The following is a 19,317-nucleotide window of genomic DNA, read 5'->3' as shown; positions in this document are numbered from 1 at the left end:
GTCGAGCTGTCGTCGTTATCAATATCAACAGAAGTGTCTGTCCGCAGCAATCGACTTTTGTCCGTGGAGATTGTCGACATCCACGAAGTGTTGTCTGCCATAATGAGGTTCCAACTGTAGAGAAGAACAGCAATCGTAATGATAAGCAATTGAAAAAAAAACGCATAACTGATTGACAAGACAAGGAGGGCTCCGCTAATGACAGTGAGTTTCTAAGTGCTGCCCGCTCAGTGGCACAGCCATGAAAGAGGCAGCACACCCGCACAAACCAATGAAAAACCGAGCTCAGACTATAATGATGATGATGATGCTTTTATATTACGCGCTGATAACCTACATTTTTGTCTTTTATAATAGTCGATGTTTTTTCTTTGGCACGCCCAACTGGGAAATTATGAGACGGGGCATTTGCCCCAACTCGCCCCAAACCGCGACCAAACAAAGACCAAACGAGCCCAACCTGAGCCCAATCCAGAGCCTTCTAAATCGAGCCAGCTCCTCGTGTATACGTATAGCCGAATAGAGCGATGTGTTGGAGCTGGATCTCTCAGCGTCCACGTGGTCTCGACGCCGCGACTGCATTTCAGCGTTCTCATGGAATTCAAGCTTGATAGAAATCAGTCGTATCAACTTTAAGATAACATGTGAGAAGGCCAAAATATATTGAGAGTTAGCGATAGTCATTTGTCTGCGCTGCCTCTACAGACACGTACAAAGATAGCGGTAACGCAGGCACTGCAGCATCTTTTTGTCCACGTGACCTAGTGGCTCTGCGCCACAAAACATTTCAAAAGCAAGCAAGACGTAGATTCCGCAGTTGTAGCTGTCAGTCTGAGCCCCGAGTCCTGCGTCGAAGACTCTCACCCGAAACGCTTTCTGTGCACCTGGAGGCAGTAGCACTACCATCGTCTGCGCTACGGCACGTACGTTGACGACGTACGAAGAAGAACTCGAATCGTACACGTAAATGACTCCACCCTCGAGGTCCATCATAATAGCACACCAGTGGTTACCGTTGCAATTCACTGGAATCAACACCTTCTCCGTCGTCAGCCCAGATAACGCCTCTCGAATGATTTCGCTGGAGGTGTTCACGCTTCCGTCCACAACGATTCCCAGTGTCGAAGAGTCGAAAACGGCAATATTGGGCTTACAACCAAACAGTTTGGCCAGTATTTTGTACATTACCTCGTCCGTTATCAGCTCTTTACCTGCCAATGCTAGCACATCCATCTACACAGACGTAGTTAGTTTACCATCATACTCTCAATTACACACTGGTTCATACCTGTGGGGTCAAAACTTCAATCTGTCTCAGCTTTGACGGCAGGGCGGGGTCTTCCTCGATTAAATAGCTGGCATTACCGCAATTAGACAGATCCAGGTTCTCTATCCATGCCAGCGCGCGGGAGATCCTTCTGAATGCTGCTGCTGCAACGTGCCACTTTTTCATGAGCTTGATCGTTGAGTTGACGAATACTCCAACTCCTACTATTTCTAGAGCAATGTCCAGCTCGCGAATGCCACGATTCTTTCGCTGAAACGCTGACACTTTAGCCCCGCACTTCCTTAATAGATCCATCGGAAAGATTCTAACTATTTCATCAGGCCGCATCAACGGCTTCGTAGCTGGAAGCTTCCTCAAGTCGTGCGCGATTGGCGGCTTCGGTTTTGTCGCGAAGACGAAGAGCTTAAACATGAGTATGTTCTCTTGGGCCGAGTCAAAAGTTACATTGTCAGAGAGAAGCTCGAATGCCGAAATTAGGGTGAGTTGCTTATCGTGCATCTCGAGATCCTCTTGAACCATCGCAATATGTAGTTTCCGTTTAGCTTTTACAGCCTTAGGTTTCTGTTTTGGGCGGCCTTTTGCTTTTGGTGGACTTTGAAGCTCGAATTCGGCTTCGCCTTCATCGAGGTTGACGCTGTTAACCTCCTCGACCACCTCTGCACCTGATGGAGCCGACTGAGTCGACTCTGTGCCCAACTGGACCGACTGATCCAACTCCGTGCCCGACTGAACCAACTGAGTCAACTCCGTGCCCAACTGAACCAACTGAGTCAGCTCCGTGCCCGATTGAACCAACTCCGTGTCCGGCTGGGCCACCTCGTTACTCGAGCGAGACGCAGGATCCACATGAGTGTTAGAGTTCGTTCCAGCTGAACAATTATCCCTTGAAAACTCCTCGCGATTTCCAATAGGTGCAGATTTATCATGAACAGGATCAGCGGCAGGAATAGCATCAAATTCACCATGCTTGAACAGCGTGGCCACGCTGCGTAGAGCTTCCATTGCCAACTTATACTCAATCATTCCCGTACCGCTCATATGTTCACTAATTGTGGTCGCGACGAGATGGGCTTCTCGAAATTTGTGGTTGCTGTCCCAAACAGTACTCGCTTCCGGCAACAGTACGCAGTTCTAGTTTGTGGATACTGGCTGTGAGTGTGCTTCGTTAACGGGTGGTTGTGCTCTAGCCGCACAGACGTAAGTTTCAAAGCAAATTTCTGCCCAGAAGGATCAACCATTTGCACACAGGCATTGATCTGCAACCACAGGAAACTCTGTTAGCCCAACTCAACCCAACCAACCCAAATCGTACCCAACTGTGACCAACTACACCAACTCGAACCCACCTGTGCGCCACACTGCATAGCTCTCGAATGCTGGCGCTTCCTCTTGCCTTTGCCTTTTGGTTTGTATTTCCCCCCGTGCGTACAAATGTACGTCCTTGCGTAGTAAATCCATTCGTCGGGAACCAGTGGTGCTTTGGAGCCAGACTCCTGAATTTTTTTGTTCCTCTCAGTAACCTTGTTATTTGTCCGGACGCGAAAGCTCTACATATGACCAACATCAATGCATATATCCAAGTTGGTAACCACGCCGTCTCCACAGCTATTTATAACAAGTAATAGCATCTTACCTGGTATGTTTCGGCCCCGTATGATTTAAGAAACTCCTCCAAGTCGCCCCATGACTCAAACGCATATCTGCGCGGGGGGGCCGCTTGAATCCTATCCGATTCCTCACTTGAGTCAATTGCTGCGGTCTGAGGTGACGCCGACGTTCCATAACGAACTTGTTTCGACCGGCTCCCGCAGCTTACAGCACTGGAGGCATCTGATGATGTTCCCACCCACTCCTCGTCGCTGTTGTTAAGTGAACACTCATTCAAATTCTCGCTGACTTCGTCGCTGGATGACACGGGGGGTCGCAAGACCTCCTTGACGCGCAAGTTCTTGGCAGGCTGGTTCCCGACTGCTTTGGCCCGTAAGTCGCGCGATGCAGGGCGTGTTACCGTCGTGACGCGTTGATCGCATGCTGCCGCTACGCCGCAGTCGCGGTCGCTCTCCATGGCTCGTATTCCTGCTCGACTCCCCACCGATGAATTAATGGTGAGGAGGGGGGATCGTAATATACACTATACGCCGGACGGATGAACTAGTGGGGTAGGGTAATGATCTGATCGACGATTTGACGACCTCAGTTGGGCTCTCCAGCCACTCTCTTTTTCTTTACCGGTATTGTGCATTCGGAGCGAAATTTGCCAAAAATCGACCTGTTAATGTTCTTTTTTTCTGCAACTTGATTGGTCAGATGAATGCAAGATCGAATGATTTCGTCCTTATGACCTCGATTACAACAATCAAGCGCGGCAAGCAAAATTGCCTCTGTCTGATATGACAGTTGAGACACCCGACGCCACTTTGAATGGAGTTGAAATTAGGGAAAATGACAAAATGTGAGTGGATACACTAAAGTTGTGACAGAAAGTTAAAGGTGTGCCAAAACGTGAGCAAAGTGGGGTCGGTATCGCCGGTAGGTGTACCAAGTGAAACCCGCGTCAGTAAGTGAGGAATTTAGGGAACAAACGTCACAATGTGTGTCTAACTGATTGAATGGCTGAAAAAAGGTGGGCCGGACTTAAACCCAAAAACCCGTTGTATACTAATGTTCGCCATGCGTATGAAGACCCAAATCGTACACTTTTGTGGAGTATGGCACACCAAGTATCAGACGACATTGCCTGAACAGACTCAGCGAATACTGAGAGGAGGCGCGTGCCTCGATGGCTCGTGTTTCGCTCTCGCGTGCCTCCAAGACATATCGGCAACGCGACTGGCGACAGTGAGCGGGCGGCATACGCCGGCGACCAGGCATAGCCGGTGGCACGCGGCTACTGAAGCAGCAGCATGAAGGACAGGTACTGCTGCCGCAGGAGCTCGTAGGTAGGGATAGTTTGAGGACTCTTTGACTAATCTCACTTCGCAACTTGGTATACAGCGCGCAATACGTCATAACTCTTAAGTACCAAAACCACTTATTACGACTGAGGGCCCCAAAATGACGGAGGACATCGACGACATCGCTGATGGATTGGACAGCGGCGATGAGGAAAACACTATTCAGGTCGTAATGACTTTTGATACTGCTTCACATGCTCTTCATGCTGTTCGAGACTACGCCTTATCTCATGAGAGGTCTGTACAGTACGAGTTTTACGTGCGCGTCTATACTCAGTACTGCGACCTCTGCAGCATAACATGGTTTCATGCAATACCAGTGTCTGGTGAGCCACAAGAATACACCGCTACAGGTCCGGATCACCTAGCCCAGCTCGTACTTGAGCAGCAAATGGATGGATTTTCAGTGAGCGATCTGCAGGCCTATTACACGACGTGGCTGTGTTTGTAATATATCCCCCTGAGTCAGAATAATTAGCGCGAGTTAACCTGACTTTCTCCTTGAGTCAGAATAACTCGCGCGAGCTAATCTGACTTTCTTCCTGAGTCAGAATAACTCGCGCGAGTTATTCTGACTTTCTCCCCGATTCAGATTAAGTCGCGCGAGTTAATCTGAATTATCTGAGTCTGATTCGTTTTGAACGGCTGGTTCCGATGGCCAATCCCGAATTAAGGGCGCGATGGCCAAGCGCACGTGCACCCAGCGGGTTGAGAGAGAGAAGATAGAGCTGCTGAAAAAGTGGAAAGCTTATCCAGAATGGACTGCAGCAGACGCTTCGCGAGAGCTAACGTCAAGGAGTCTACTCTGCGTGGATGAAAACAACAGTATCGGGATAAACTAGACTGGGGGCTCTGTGATTACCGGTATCGTCTCCCAATTGGGATTGGCTCCCACCGACCAACAAGGGATTTGCTGAATGCCAAGTTGCGACAGTAAGTGAGTCGGTACGAAAGCTGTGTTCACCGTCTTCGTCTGTGATCATTTTACACTTTCTGTCACAACTTTCATGTATTCACTCACCTGGTGTCATTTTCTAGTTGAAATTATACTCGTTTATACTTTTGTATTTGACGACTTTTGTCCTTGACAAAACACTCCCCCGGGAAGTCATTCCAGACACCTTACGGCACATTAGCTCATACAATAACGCGTAGTATACACGAAGAGTTGCTTATATGGTTGTCGAGAGCTTATGCAGGGGTACAGTTCTATGACGATGCATCCCAAAAATGAGGCCAAGCAAGGACATCAACTTTTGGTCCTGTTTTTTGTCCTTAAAGTTTTCTTGTTGGGGTTGATAAGAGCTTATGCGAAGACCATCAGCTCGAGCCGAAAAGAGACAAGAAGAGACGGGTCACTGCTGTCTGTTTGCAGCTTGTTCTTCCAAAAGGAACGCCGTACATACCAGAATGATGCCTGTATACCGGTTTTAACAATGTGATGCTGAAAACACAATTTCCTTGCTTCGTCTGTACATTATGACCCGTTTGTGGCCGAGATGTGCACCTACCTATCTCTTCTTAGTTGAACTGGGTTTAAATTAGAGGACAAGTAATTCGGAAAAGCTGAAGGGAACAAGCGAAATGGAGCGGAGTGGTGTGTGTTTTGTCACGAGTATTCAATGGGATTGTCCCTTTCGTGCAATCATTTTGTCGCATGTTTTCGTTTGTACAGACGATCCTCTCTGTATCGATACCTTCAATACACCGACGGACAGAATGCAACTGCCATTAAAATTCAACGTAAAACGGGCGCAGGTCATAGCTGCCACTTGCAAATCTACCAAATAAGCCAATCAAAACAGCTAAAACGCCACATTGTACAGCTGAACTGCAGTGGTTATTCTGCACCAGTCACTTGGTAAAATGGAGGCGGTACGTGTAGCTGAAACCACCTCGGAGTTCGAGTCCGAACGCCGGTCGGAGCCCCCACCTGAGCCTCCGTCACCACCAGAAATCGTGGCGATTGCAGACCTACTTGACGAGGTATACGCGGAGCCTAAACAGCGTCAGATGCATTATACAATGAAGAAGAAACGACATGCTCTTGAAGGGCAAGAAGGGCGAATATACTGCGTATCAGTCTCTACAAAGGTTGCTACGACGTTTTGCCTATCGGCATGGCTTCGTGCAGCGCACTTAAAGGTAGTGCTTTGACTTATAAATTGTATGGAACTGATCTAATTTGATCATTTTGATATTTTATTTATAGGAAAATTGGTAGAAGTACAGGACAGTTTCGCTAAACTTTTTAAGTCTAAGTACAAAACCAACTTTTAGTGCTAAATACAGCTGCCTCCCTAACTTTGCCAAAAACTCTTGGTAATTCGTTACTGTAAAAAAAAGTGCTGTGGTCATCTGACCGCTTTTGTACCAGTGGGAAAGTGGCAGTTGCATTCTGTCCGTCGGTGTAGTAACTCCCACCAAATGAAGTGGTTGAAAGGGTGTTAGCTTACAAACTTAAGATACACATACCTGTATCCTCTCATTAGTGAATAGTAATGCAAGAATGACGGATATTTTTATTAAGAAGTACTTAATTATGCAAATGTCCATATTGTCGAGGCCGATTGAAGAATGATTACAGTGGCATCTGCTATTCCTCCTTGCTTTTTCCATAAAAGTACGCTCAGACACATCCGCATTGCATGTAAATGCAGTATAAAAGCGTTTTTTGCCAGCCAGCCGACCCAATTTGAGTCTAACTCAGGAGAGCGGACCGAACGGTGCAACTTTGAGCTTCCAATGGTTTGGCTTCCAGTAGGTTGTGCTTTAAGTTTCTAACCGTTGCCTGCCATAAAGCGCGCTGTAGCTGAAACACGTTTTGAGCCCACAACGCAAGCTGGACCAGTATTTTCATACTGTAGTACCATACTTGTGTTGATACAGACAATCATGTCCTTAATGATCTCTTGGCATAGAATACTCACGTACTGGTAGTAGTACTACAATAGAAAGCGAAATAATACCGGTACAGTACTATAGTAGTGTATTTTGCGGCAACATTTATTATTGCTTCACGAAAAAATTGAAATCTTTGATATTGTCAAGCGACACCAAATCATTTTTTTGTACTGTGTTGGCGGACTCTTGCATGTCTAGAACAAAATAGATTGACAGTGAAATTCGACGTCTAGATCTTTGGTGCCGTCGTTTAGTTCACCTTCGACGAGTACGATTTCACAATCATCTCACCATTCTTACCCTGGAAAGGCTCCGTGCCGGCCTCCAATTTCACCAAGTATTGTGTCTGGGGCAACGTGTTGTTTTTAGGGAGTTCGCTGAAAAACTTCTTTAAGTCCGCCGAAAACTTGTAAGCAGTCTTCTTCGCGACATATGAGAATACCTTGACATTCTTGTTCATACCCTGGAACAGTTCGAACACGACACCACCGATATTCACGGTCGCGATGGACTTGCCGCTGTCGGTCAGAGGCCAAGGCTCACCGAGGGCAGCCAGCCACACCATCAACTCGTACTCAGTTTCTCCAGTCGGGGACGAACTGGTGAACAGATCGTAGGCAACATTGGTAATGATGTGGTCGCCGTAAGTGTACGTGTACTCAATCGACGTAGGAATCGACTTGATCGCCGAGATCTGCTTGGGTTGGAACTTTAGCGCAGCGTTGGCGAACGACTTGACCTGCCATTTGTCACCAGCCCAGTTGAAGCTAGTCTTCCATGACACGGACGAGCTGGTGCTGCCAGTCACCTCCGTACACTGTGCACCAGATTTGTCGTTGTCTTCACCCCATAGGTTGTTGTACACCGTGTAGTCTCCGACAACCTTGCGGTCATCACGGCCGCAGAACTTCTGGCCATCTACAGTGGAAGCCAGGGCGACGAGGGAAAGAGTAGCAGGGATCAGGAGCTTCATCGATTTAGTGATACGTGTGAGTGTCTTGAAGCAGATTGCCGAGTGAACTGAAAACTAAAGACGGTAGCTTCTATTATACCTGTACGTGAAAAACGGCCAGCAGGTTGTTGGTTAATCCTTTACGTTCTTCGAACGTAGTAGTTACCATTGGCAGCTAATTTGAATCACAAGGGATGTGGTTCCATCCCAAACTTGAGCATGGTCGCACAGCATTTATTTAAACAATGTGCCGGTAGTGACAATCATATTTTTTAACTATTAATAAACCTAAAATTAAATCAAAAATGAGGACTTAGTGTTTTTTAACGCTGGATTATCGCTATTGATGTTGTAAGAAATACAGTGCCATCTTCGGTTTTGGCATAAAACATGATATAAAACTTGTTTGCTGCTTACGTTTTAGCACGCGGCCCTTTTTGGAAAAATATCTTTCCTGAAGATGCTCTTAAAGCGTGTAGCCTGCCACAAATTTATCGGTACATGTTTGACACAATCCAAAATATCCTTATTGACCAGGTCCTATTTAATAGCACGCTACTTTAGCAAAAAGACCGCCGTTAATTAAGACTTGCCGCTGGAGACGCTCTAAGAGAAGTATTACTTGTCGCATCTACAGTACAGTAACCGCACTGTAATCATGTACCCTTGGCGCGACTCAAAATCGTAATCAAAATCGTCAAACGTGAGCTTAAAGTGGATTACAGACGATCCTCTCTGTACAGTGCCCGCCAAATCATTAAGACCCCCGATTTGGCGGGACAATTCTGACAATATCTCGGCATCTAGCCTGAGTTGAGAGCTGCTACTTTGATATGTTCTCTCTATTAGGCTTACAGAGGTGCCACTTGTGTTAACAACTTAGATTTCTATGTATCTGACAGGGCTGGTATACAAATTCAAGGTTTGGACATCAGCGTCAAATTATTAAGACCACATCCTTTTTATGACGAAAAACACTTTTATGAACAGACCTTACAAATTTCTATATTAAAAGAGTGATGGTCAAAATAAGTAGATGGTTGGCGGAAATGAGCGGGTAGCTAGACGCTACGGAGGCTGTGAGCCTTTCATTTTCTAATGGGCCACGGCAAGACCCTCTCCCAACAAGAGTACTTGTTTATCGTCGGTCTCCACGACGGAGGCGTCTCTCTGCACGAGATCGCTAGGAAGACAGGTCGGTCCCGTACGTCCGTCCGGAACGCAGTCAAGGCGGAGCGGGGACGGAAGGAAGACAGGGCGTCATGGTGTGGGGCGCTTTTAGTGCAGCAGGTAAGAGTGAGCTGGCCATCTTGCGTGGACGTCAGAATTCAGGTGACTATATTTACACGTTATCTGAATATCTACTCCCTTTTGCTCACGCTAACTATGGTGTTGACTTTGTATTTCAGCAAGACAATGCTTCGATTCATGCCTCGCATGAAACGAAGCAATTCTTGCAGGAGATGCAACTCAACACCATGGCTTGGCCAGCTCGCTCGCCTGACTGCAACCCCATCGAGAACGTCTGGTCGGCGATGGCGGCCAAGGTGTATGCACATGGCCGCCAGTACCAAAACGTTGCTGATCTGGAGGCAGCAATCATGGCTGCATGGGACTCCATTCAGCTAGACTACTTGCTGAAGCTGATAGAGTCCATGCCTCGCCGCTGGATCAAGAAGAAAGGTGGTCTGACTAAGTACTAATTTTTAATTTAGAAATTTGTAAGGTCTGTTCATAAAAGTGTTTTTTCGTCATAAAAAGGATGTGGTCTTAATAATTTGACGCTGATGTCCAAACCTTGAATTTGTATACCAGCCCTGTCAGATACATAGAAATCTAAGTTGTTAACACAAGTGGCACCTCTGTAAGCCTAATAGAGAGAACATATCAAAGTAGCAGCTCTCAACTCAGGCTAGAAGCCGAGATATTGTCAGAATTGTCCCGCCAAATCGGGGGTCTTAATGATTTGGCGGGCACTGTATTGATGGCGTCAGGAAGCCACATAATATTATTATATAGAGGAGTACTAAAAAGAGTTGTATCCAAAAGAAGTCGTGCTGTTCGCTAACCGCAAAGTTGCTTGATTTTTGCCGGCTTGCGCTGGCGTTTATCAATTCCCCGACCAACACTACAATAGTGCTTACACATTCGCTCACTAAGGTCCCACCCACGTCGCGAAACAGGCTAACGAATAAGCAGCGACGGCAGATCTGCCGCCACAAAGCCGAAGATCCATCATTGAGCCAAGTCCTGCTTGTACTGTAGTATCTTCGATCACTTTCACAGCATTGGAGCGTAATTTAGGAAAAGAAACATTATCTTCGAATTGTTCTGGAATTAACAATACACTACCACCTCCCTACTGAAAATAACGTGCATTTGACAAAAATTTGCGCACCGCTTCCCCTCATTTTTATTTCCGTTTTCAGAGGCCTAGCGGTGGATGTCCTTCTTTGTGATTGTTGCCTATTAGTTAGTATTGTCAATTTGTTTATTTTCAAGCATTTTTCTTTTGAAACAGTATGGTGGAACGAGTGCGGTTTTCCTCTTAATTCGGATTTCAATTTGTACTGGCAAGCGCAGCAAGTCCGGGCGTCTTTGTTGGAACCAGCTTCGATCGCTGAGGACAAGTAGAATGGGCTAGTATTTGTAGCGCTGAAGTGGGTCATTGTTGGAGCTGTTGGGGGAGTATTGGATTACTACGGTTGTGAATTCGCCAAAGACTCGTGGAGAACTGAAACAATATTAGGCGATTCCGGCATCAACTGAAGCCGTTTCCTGCGTTATGGTGCAGGGCATGGCCTCGGGCCCCCTCAAGGCCGGATAGATTTGCTAACATCGTTCACAACAGGCCAGAGGGCACTAGGAAGAGCTAACACCTCCTCTGTTTTGGACAAGGCCGTCCCAGAGGAGTCGAGCAAGCAACGCCAAGCGTGCTTCGTATTCGAGATTCCAAGGATCTAGTGTATCATTTGGAAAAGAAGTATGCGAACGCACTTACCAACCTAACTCCCACCAGATTGAGCCGTACGGCACAAAGGACTGGATCACGAGACAGCGGTCTCGGTCTCGCGAATATAGCGAGGTTATAGATGACTTATTCGCTGCGAAGGCAAAGGCAGGCATGGTGCGGCAGTCAAATTCACCGCACTCGACGCCGACTTTCTGCATTCAAAAACTAACCGGGTAGTGGCAACAGATCGTGAATATACCAAGTCAAACAATGCTATGATGCCGGCTCAGACACCAATTCCGCGAAAGGATTGTTGTGGAACAGCATGACCACCTGTCTGCCGTACAGCGCGTTGGACCGGGTGGATGGTTTCTAACAGATCCTGATGGGGGAGAGCGACATCGTACCCACCGCGGTAAACACTCCGAACGTCATGCTTCGGGATTGGCTCGTCATACCGAATGGACTGTTTAACGCTCAAATGGCATTTAATCGCTTAGTTTAGCAGCTTGCCAAACCGCTGCGTGCCTTCTTACAAACGTACTTTGACGCCATATTCTTCCATAGTCGTACCGAAGGAGGCAAGACGGCCATGGAGGGAGGTGCATCTTGATCCCCTCTGTCGAGTGTTAGATGTCATGCGGCTAACAAGGTTTACGCCAACATCGACAAGTCCGTCTTCGCGACACCAGAGGTAAGCGTTCTCGGCTGCACCGTCAGCAATATCGGTGCTTGGGCTGCCCCAGACAAGATTACGGTGGCCACCGCCCCGATCCCAGAAGGACCTTCGGAATTGGTTAGGCTTCGTCAACTTTCTCCACAAGTACATCGCAGGGTACGCGAGACTCGCTAAGCCCTTGGTCGACCTCCTTAAGAAGGACGTCGACTGGCGCAGGGAATAGGTGGAGGCCTTTGGGGACACTAAGATGATTATGATTAGCAGGATCAGTGGTGCAATGGCTGCGGACCGGGACATACATAATAAGTACTCTGACAAACATGGAAGAGAAAACGTATGGTTGAAAGTGTGCTACTCTACACTAGAACCCTACCGATAAACACTCGCAGCACTGTCGACAAAAAACAAGTTGAAGCACCGCTTCATCGGACCGTTCGCGGTCCTGGCCAGACAAGGTGAGTCATACCCCCATCGACCTATCAAAGTCAATGAGGACGCTCCTAAAGCTTTACGTTAAACAGCTTAAACGGTACCACATTCCGCAGGGGTTGAGGACTCGCAGATCCAGTTTAGACCATCTCCTCGAAGCGAAGCGCTGCCTCAGACGTCGACAGGCGCTCTGTGCATCAATGCTGCGATAACGATTGTACGCCGGTGGGGCCCCGCTCGAACGAATCCCAGGGGCATACGCCGAGTCTGCCAGGTACGGCTAGGTGTTCGCCAAAAAAGACTCCGGACGTTGTTACAGACCCTCCACGCGTCGAAAATACGGAGGGGCTCCTCAAGATCGGTCGAGAAGGCCTGACGGTCAACACGCTGATGCCTGTCGAAGACCTCCCGATCCAGCTGGTCCAGGCAGCCCACAAGTCGAGGCTGAGCGACCGTCCCCAAGGCCAAGTTCAATTTCAAGCACGAGTACTCGTTGACGGAGGCGGTAAACCTCAGAGCCCAGCGTCGGACCGCAAGTGGAGAAATTACGCGGGAGAAGTGTCCCGGAGGATATTCGTACTCGTACGAGGGAACCTTCGCCCTTGCTTGCCTGAAATGGAGAGGTCCACCACGGGGATCAGATTCTCCAGGAACGACAGCTTCTCGTGACGTGGACGGGTTATGCCCACTCCGAGAACTCGTGAAAGCCGATTGAACGGCTCCGGATAGACTAGTCGAAGGCTGTTGCGATCTGGAAACAGAAGCGGCGGCAGCTTCGTAAGTAGTCCGGGGCTTCTTGCCCGAACGGGGTACGGACGTTGACGACACTCCGTACCCGCGCGCTTTGTGACCTCAGAATCCACGCGCTTCAGAAGGTCCTTTGGCAGCATGTGGTTGCTGATCAAGTCGGCGAACCGTACACGAACATCACGCTGGGTCAGGATGAGGGACAGCTGCTGATTTTTATAGAGCTCCCGTGACTCCGCCCAGAACATGTACTCCCACGAGCTCCAGCTCGGACCGTTTCCGAGAAGAACCCAGGCGTAGCCCCAAAGAGGGTAGCGACCCCCCCCCTCCGGTTCCCGGGCTTCTTACGACATGCCGTAAAGTCCTTGTGAGCGATTCGATGGGGCGTGAGAAGCACGAATCGGGCCGCCACCAAGTTGTCGGTGAACAGCCTCTCCTTCCGGAGCAAAGAACGCTAGTAATGGCCCTCCGAGGTGTGACCACCGATGAGCCCACGATGAGCCATGGATGTCTCCAGAAAGAGAGCCATTGCCCTCCTCGGGAGGCCAATATCCTCTCGGGTGGATGGAAGCTCCCTGGCTGAAGGGTGTCACCACCGCACTCCCACGAATACGCTGGGAAGCTAGAAAGTCCTCCTTCTGTCGGTCGAGGCTATTCGTGACCTCTCCAGGCTCATAAATGTCACACTCCTCCTGCTACGTTTTCTCTTTATTCGAGCTACCGAAGAGACCCCGATAAGAACCTTCAGTCTTCTTCTCCTCGCAGAATGAAAACTACGAAGGCATGCGCTTCTTTGCGTTCTTGGCCTCTTCTGCTGCCAATTTAGCTGTCATAAAACGTTCGTGGCCCTCCGTAAGCGGGGCGCTCTTAAACGGTTCCCTTCCTCGTTATCGCCAGATTTAAGCAAGACTTTAGCCTTGACGGCGGAACTCTCGGAGCGCTGAGGCGTCTTAGGTTCGTAAGCATCGTGCTTAATAGTGAACGTGTGCACGCTGTCGTGGTCGTGATCGCTGGACAATAGAGTATGATCTCCTGCAGAGCCTACAGGTACATTGCGGAGGCCCTGGACTCGTCCTCATCCTCACTACCCAGGCGGAGCTCACGGTATGTGAATCGCGGGATCGGGCGGTTGTCTGGGGACACCGAAGGTATCCAACTGCGGCGTTTGACTGTGCAATTTCTTGCAGCTGTGTCGTCAATTGCCTCAGAGGCCACCTTAGTAGAATTCTGGCGTGTAAGGCCGCTGCCGCAAGGCTTAGTGCTCTTGGCTTGCGCATTTCTAGCTTCAGCCTTGGCGTGTGCTATCGCACACTTCATCGCAGTGCCATGAGGATGCTTAAGGTCAAAGTGGATACAGCGAAGAAGAGCGTGTATACTGCCCAAGGCTCTAACTGCGACGTCAGCCACTACCGCATTGTCGTAGCCAAGTTGATGTCTTTCGACTTTAGTAACGAGAGTTTGTGACGCACTCTATCTTATCCTGGTTGGTCGGTAAGCCGAACATAGGTGGGGGAGGATGTAACGAGGTACGGACCAAATGTACACTGATTACATGAAGTGTGACATGTCACGCTTCGGGATACCTGGTAGATGGTATCAGGGGATCTAGGGCTAACCCTTGGCTAACAGCGTAGATTTACTATAAGTGATTTACAGTTGGAAAATAAAACTCCAGCTTAGCCTAGCTATCAATTCTTTCAGTCTGAAACTTACACTTATCTGATTACTTTGCTCCCATTTATTAAAGTCATGTGAGCAGCAGGCTTTGTAAGCTCTCGGAAGCCGATTTCCTCAAGCACGAGGTGTTGTGTGACGTCCCGGTATTTTGTCTGTGATGTAGCAGCAAAAAACCATCCTCTTCTAGGGCTAACCAACCACGTATCGTGTCATTGGGCAAAATCGCTTACAATTCATGACCAGAAAGGGAGAACGGTGATACATTTTCCCCTTTTCCACATTCGTCAGAATAAGTAGACTCAAGACAAAAAATTAAGCTCATAAACACTTTGAAAAAAAAACCAAAACCTGCAAGCGAACGAGGCGGAGCGCTGCGCAAAAAAAAACAAATGGTTATCTTTTTCCGAACGGAGGTAGTATCTCCTCTATTATACCACGATAATATCTCAAATGCTAACACTTTGTCGGAATAATGTGGCAATCTAGTACCTGGGGTGCTATTAATAGAAGGGCGGTTTCGAACACGACCGGGATACTCAAACTGGCAGTCACTGGAATTAGACACGTGTAGTCGAGCTGTTTTTTCTTCTATTTAACACTAATTTTAGAGCTGTAGTTTATGCCACATGCGTATCTGCTTGAGCGTTTATTAATTTGTGAGAGGCTAGCTAGCTTTATGACCGAGAGCTGACAGTGAGAAACTAACAAGGCACAGGCGTTCATGCTCCGCCGTGCAACTACAGATACAAAAACGGATCTAAGCATCGCCACATTCTGAAGGGGCGCTCAGTGGGGCTTCTGGAACTTTAGCGGTAGGCGGTGGGGGGCTGCTCGCTGCAAGAAGCAGCATGTACGCGTTAGCATTGGCGAGTGAGATAGCGTCACAAGGCAGTGACTTAGGGAGAGTGCCAGCTCGTACTTGCTTGTCCTTGTGCCGGAGGCGCGCAAACTTGTGCGTGGGTGTAAGTAGTGGACGGGTCTGTCTGAGCGCACGCCGTATGTAGCCTTCCTTGATCAGCTGCTGAACCAGGTAGTAGCTCATGTTCGACGCGCGCTGAAGCAGACGCTGGTTTTCGCGCTCATTGACAGCAACTGCAGCGATTCTCTCGCACAGCTCAGCTCGATCCACCTTCTTCCTACCACATGCGCTCTTCCTTGACTTGACCACGGCTGCTACTCGATCTCCCATCGAATTGATTCCACGCCTCCAAATTCGTTCGACAACTTGGCGGCCCACACGGAAGTACGCTGCAACCCGAACGATCTCTCCATGTTTGACCACTTCTCCCACGCTGCGAAGCAGCAAGGTCTCCCAGACGGCCTGGCGCTCACTGTCTGTGATCTCCCCCGCCAGCCTTCAAAATGAAAGCTGGGAGCGGGAGCCAGTCTGGTCGGGAAAGCGCGGGAGATTCGAAATCCAAAAAAGGATCGGCTTAGAGAGGGTATTTTGTTGGGTGAGCTGTAATATAATTTGAAAGGTTATCTTTTTCCGAGCGGAGGTAGTATTACTTTTATTGAGCGAGTAAAAACGAAAGAAAACGCTACGTCAACATGATTGGTGGTAATGCTAGCATCACGTCGGACAGATATCGAATCGCATTTTTGGTTTAGGATGGTAACAATGGTGGTAGCCAGCCTATTGCCGCCGAGCTCTTAACTCCTCTTGTCACCCTTAATTTTCAAATGCTCAACTAGCTTCTTCCAGTCGGCATCCGTGATCTTTTCCGTGACCTCTTTAGCCTTGTCCTTCGCCTTTACCGCAGCTTTAATGGGATTGAGCTTCTTCAGGGTATCCTTCAGACTGAATCCTCTCTCTTCCTCGATCTCAAATTCCCCATTATCGACACGGCGCAGCAGACGGTTGCCGTCTTTAGGGCTTGGGGCGGCAAAATCGGGGAAAGTTTTGATTTTATTCAGTGCCTTGGCACCTGGAGCTGCATGCAGCGCATTGCAATAAGGTAGAGCACCCGCCATCATCACGGCGAAAATGTAGGCGAGACGCATGGTTGTTGTCGGATAGAAGCGTGATTACAAGATCGAGAGCCTTCACTTCAGATGTTGTTCCCGAAAGAAAGCGAGTTGTGAAATGGCGAGTAGACTGCTGAATGAAGTACGCCGTTTGGTCACTTTAATAGATTACCGGTAACCACACCACAGAGTGGCGACATGCAGCTCCATCCCCCTTGCAGATGCGAAGCGCGTTTGCATTAGCTAATTAGGACTTTAGAGTCCTAATAGAATAGCTTTATGCAATAACTTGTAACTAGTAGCGATTTGTTTAATGATAGCTAAGCTTTAGTATATATTAATGCATAGCACTATCGAAGCCCTGTAGTTGAGAGTAGTACTGAACAGGACATGTATTATTGTTCAGACACGATAGTGCGGGGAGTAAAATAATATCCGGGAGGCATTTTTTTAATCGCTATCTAGAAAAAATAGGAAACAATAATTTCACGCTAAAAACGGTCGCAGCTTCATCATATGTTTGTAGATATAAACTTATTAAAAAAATTCATTCCTCTTTAATATGTAGCAATATTCCTGCAAGCTGTTGCCTTAATTAATCAAGCCATGAGTTAGCCAAAGGATTGTACCAATAGTTATGAATTAGCGTTAGAATTTTGCATTTCAATATACAAGCTTTTCCTCTGAAGTTAAGAAATCATTCGGTAGAAATATGACCTTTCTCAAACAAGTTGAGTGTTTACGAATATAAATTAGTTAATGGTCAGTTTTTGAGATACCCGTGACTAATAGTCTCATCCTAGGACATCACGGATGCGCTGTATGTTTATACTAATATGCATTTAAATTATGGCTGTTTAAGCGCTACCTGGATCTGAATCCGCGCAAACAGCTGGTTTGAATGTTGCATATGAAAGACATTCCTATCCATCTCAGTTCGATATTACAGTAGACTGCACCCAATACCTCAGAATTGGCTCGGTGGATGGCTACACTTTATGTAGTCACAAAACACAAAGGGGGGGGGGGGGCGCACTCCAATACAAACGTGTGACCACGTGTATACCTATGGCTGAATTTTAAATCGAGCTCGTTTGAGGCATTCTAGCCGATCAGATTTTGGGCGTTTCAGATCGCAATCGAGCTGTCTGAAACAATTCCAGATGGATAAGGCCTAAAACGCCTTAAGTCGAACACGACCTAAATTGTATGAGTACAGTACATATATGTAACGTCGTGCATATGACATTTTAAGTTTTAATTTAATGGTCACATGACTATTAATACTTATTCCGTGAACTGAAGCGTAAGTCCCAGATAGTTACATGCAATTTGTGATTTATATGAATATGGCGTGTAGGGAATTGCTCGTTGCAACGTAGTATCAGGTACTTAGCAAAACAATGGCTTGAGGAAGGGAAGTCTGAACGGGTTAGAAGGAAAAGGCCGCAACCTCCTCCCCTGACTTGATGCCTGTAGCGTGATCCTGGCTCACTGATCCGTAATTTTGGAATGAGACACGTTAATGCCTTTTTGACGTGGAAACGAGGGGCTGCTTGATCATAGCGGCTATGAAAACGAGCGAACTACCGTAGCACGACATATTTGGCTTCCTAACGATACGTAATATACCGATAGTGAGAAAAAAATAATGTAGCTTTGTAACTTTTTATGGGGTGACATGGGTGCATCGCTTAACGCGTCTCATACTGTTCTCGTCTAATATAAAGCCACCAGCTCGACTACACGTGTCTAATTCCAGTGACTGCCAGTTTGAGTATCCCGGTCGTGTTCGAAACCGCCCTTCTATTAATAGCACCCCGGTACTAGATTGCCACATTATTCCGACAAAGTGTTAGCATTTGAGATATTATCGTGGTAGAGGAGATATTACTTTTATTGAGCGAGTAAAAACGAAAGAAAACGCTACGTCAACATGATTGGTGGTAATGCTAGCATCACGTCGGACAGATATCGAATCGCATTTTTGGTTTAGGATGGTAACAATGGTGGTAGCCAGCCTATTGCCGCGAGCTCTTAACTCCTCTTGTCACCCTTAATTTTCAAATGCTCAACTAGCTTCTTCCAGTCGGCATCCGTGATCTTTTCCGTGACCTCTTTAGCCTTGTCCTTCGCCTTTACCGCAGCTTTAATGGGATTGAGCTTCTTCAGGGTATCCTTCAGACTGAATCCTCTCTCTTCCTCGATCTCAAATTCCCCATTATCGACACGGCGCAGCAGACGGTTGCCGTCTTTAGGGCTTGGGGCGGCAAAATCGGGGAAAGTTTTGATTTTATTCAGTGCCTTGGCACCTGGAGCTGCATGCAGCGCATTGCAATAAGGTAGAGCACCCGCCATCATCACGGCGAAAATGTAGGCGAGACGCATGGTTGTTGTCGGATAGAAGCGTGATTACAAGATCGAGAGCCTTCACTTCAGATGTTGTTCCCGAAAGAAAGCGAGTTGTGAAATGGCGAGTAGACTGCTGAATGAAGTACGCCGTTTGGTCACTTTAATAGATTACCGGTAACCACACCACAGAGTGGCGACATGCAGCTCCATCCCCCTTGCAGATGCGAAGCGCGTTTGCATTAGCTAATTAGGACTTTAGAGTCCTAATAGAATAGCTTTATGCAATAACTTGTAACTAGTAGCGATTTGTTTAATGATAGCTAAGCTTTAGTATATATTAATGCATAGCACTATCGAAGCCCTGTAGTTGAGAGTAGTACTGAACAGGACATGTATTATTGTTCAGACACGATA

General features: G+C 47.6%; 3 protein-coding genes across 3 annotated transcripts; all 3 read right to left on the bottom strand.

Annotated features, from left to right (window-relative positions):
- Positions 1-7,396: 7,396 nt before the first annotated feature.
- Positions 7,397-8,119, bottom strand: PITG_08944 (endoglucanase, putative; the record flags this gene model as incomplete). The annotated part of the gene is made up of 1 exon (XM_002902941.1): positions 7,397-8,119. The coding sequence occupies one exon, from the start codon at positions 8,117-8,119 to the stop codon at positions 7,397-7,399; it is 723 nt and encodes a 240-aa protein (XP_002902987.1).
- An 8,117-nt stretch (positions 8,120-16,236) lies between these two features.
- Positions 16,237-16,587, bottom strand: PITG_22870 (avr2 secreted RxLR effector peptide protein, putative; the record flags this gene model as incomplete). The annotated part of the gene is made up of 1 exon (XM_002902940.1): positions 16,237-16,587. The coding sequence occupies one exon, from the start codon at positions 16,585-16,587 to the stop codon at positions 16,237-16,239; it is 351 nt and encodes a 116-aa protein (XP_002902986.1).
- A 2,001-nt stretch (positions 16,588-18,588) lies between these two features.
- PITG_08943 (avr2 family secreted RxLR effector peptide protein, putative) lies at positions 18,589-18,939 on the bottom strand (the record flags this gene model as incomplete). Its single annotated transcript, XM_002902939.1, has 1 exon — positions 18,589-18,939. The coding sequence occupies one exon, from the start codon at positions 18,937-18,939 to the stop codon at positions 18,589-18,591; it is 351 nt and encodes a 116-aa protein (XP_002902985.1).
- Between the last annotated feature and the right edge of the window lie 378 nt (positions 18,940-19,317).

This window comes from Phytophthora infestans, genomic scaffold (genome assembly GCF_000142945.1).
Source record: "Phytophthora infestans T30-4 supercont1.16 genomic scaffold, whole genome shotgun sequence".
Classification (NCBI taxonomy): Eukaryota; Oomycota; class Peronosporomycetes; order Peronosporales; family Peronosporaceae; genus Phytophthora; species Phytophthora infestans.
This window is presented reverse-complemented; position numbering and strand designations above follow the sequence as displayed.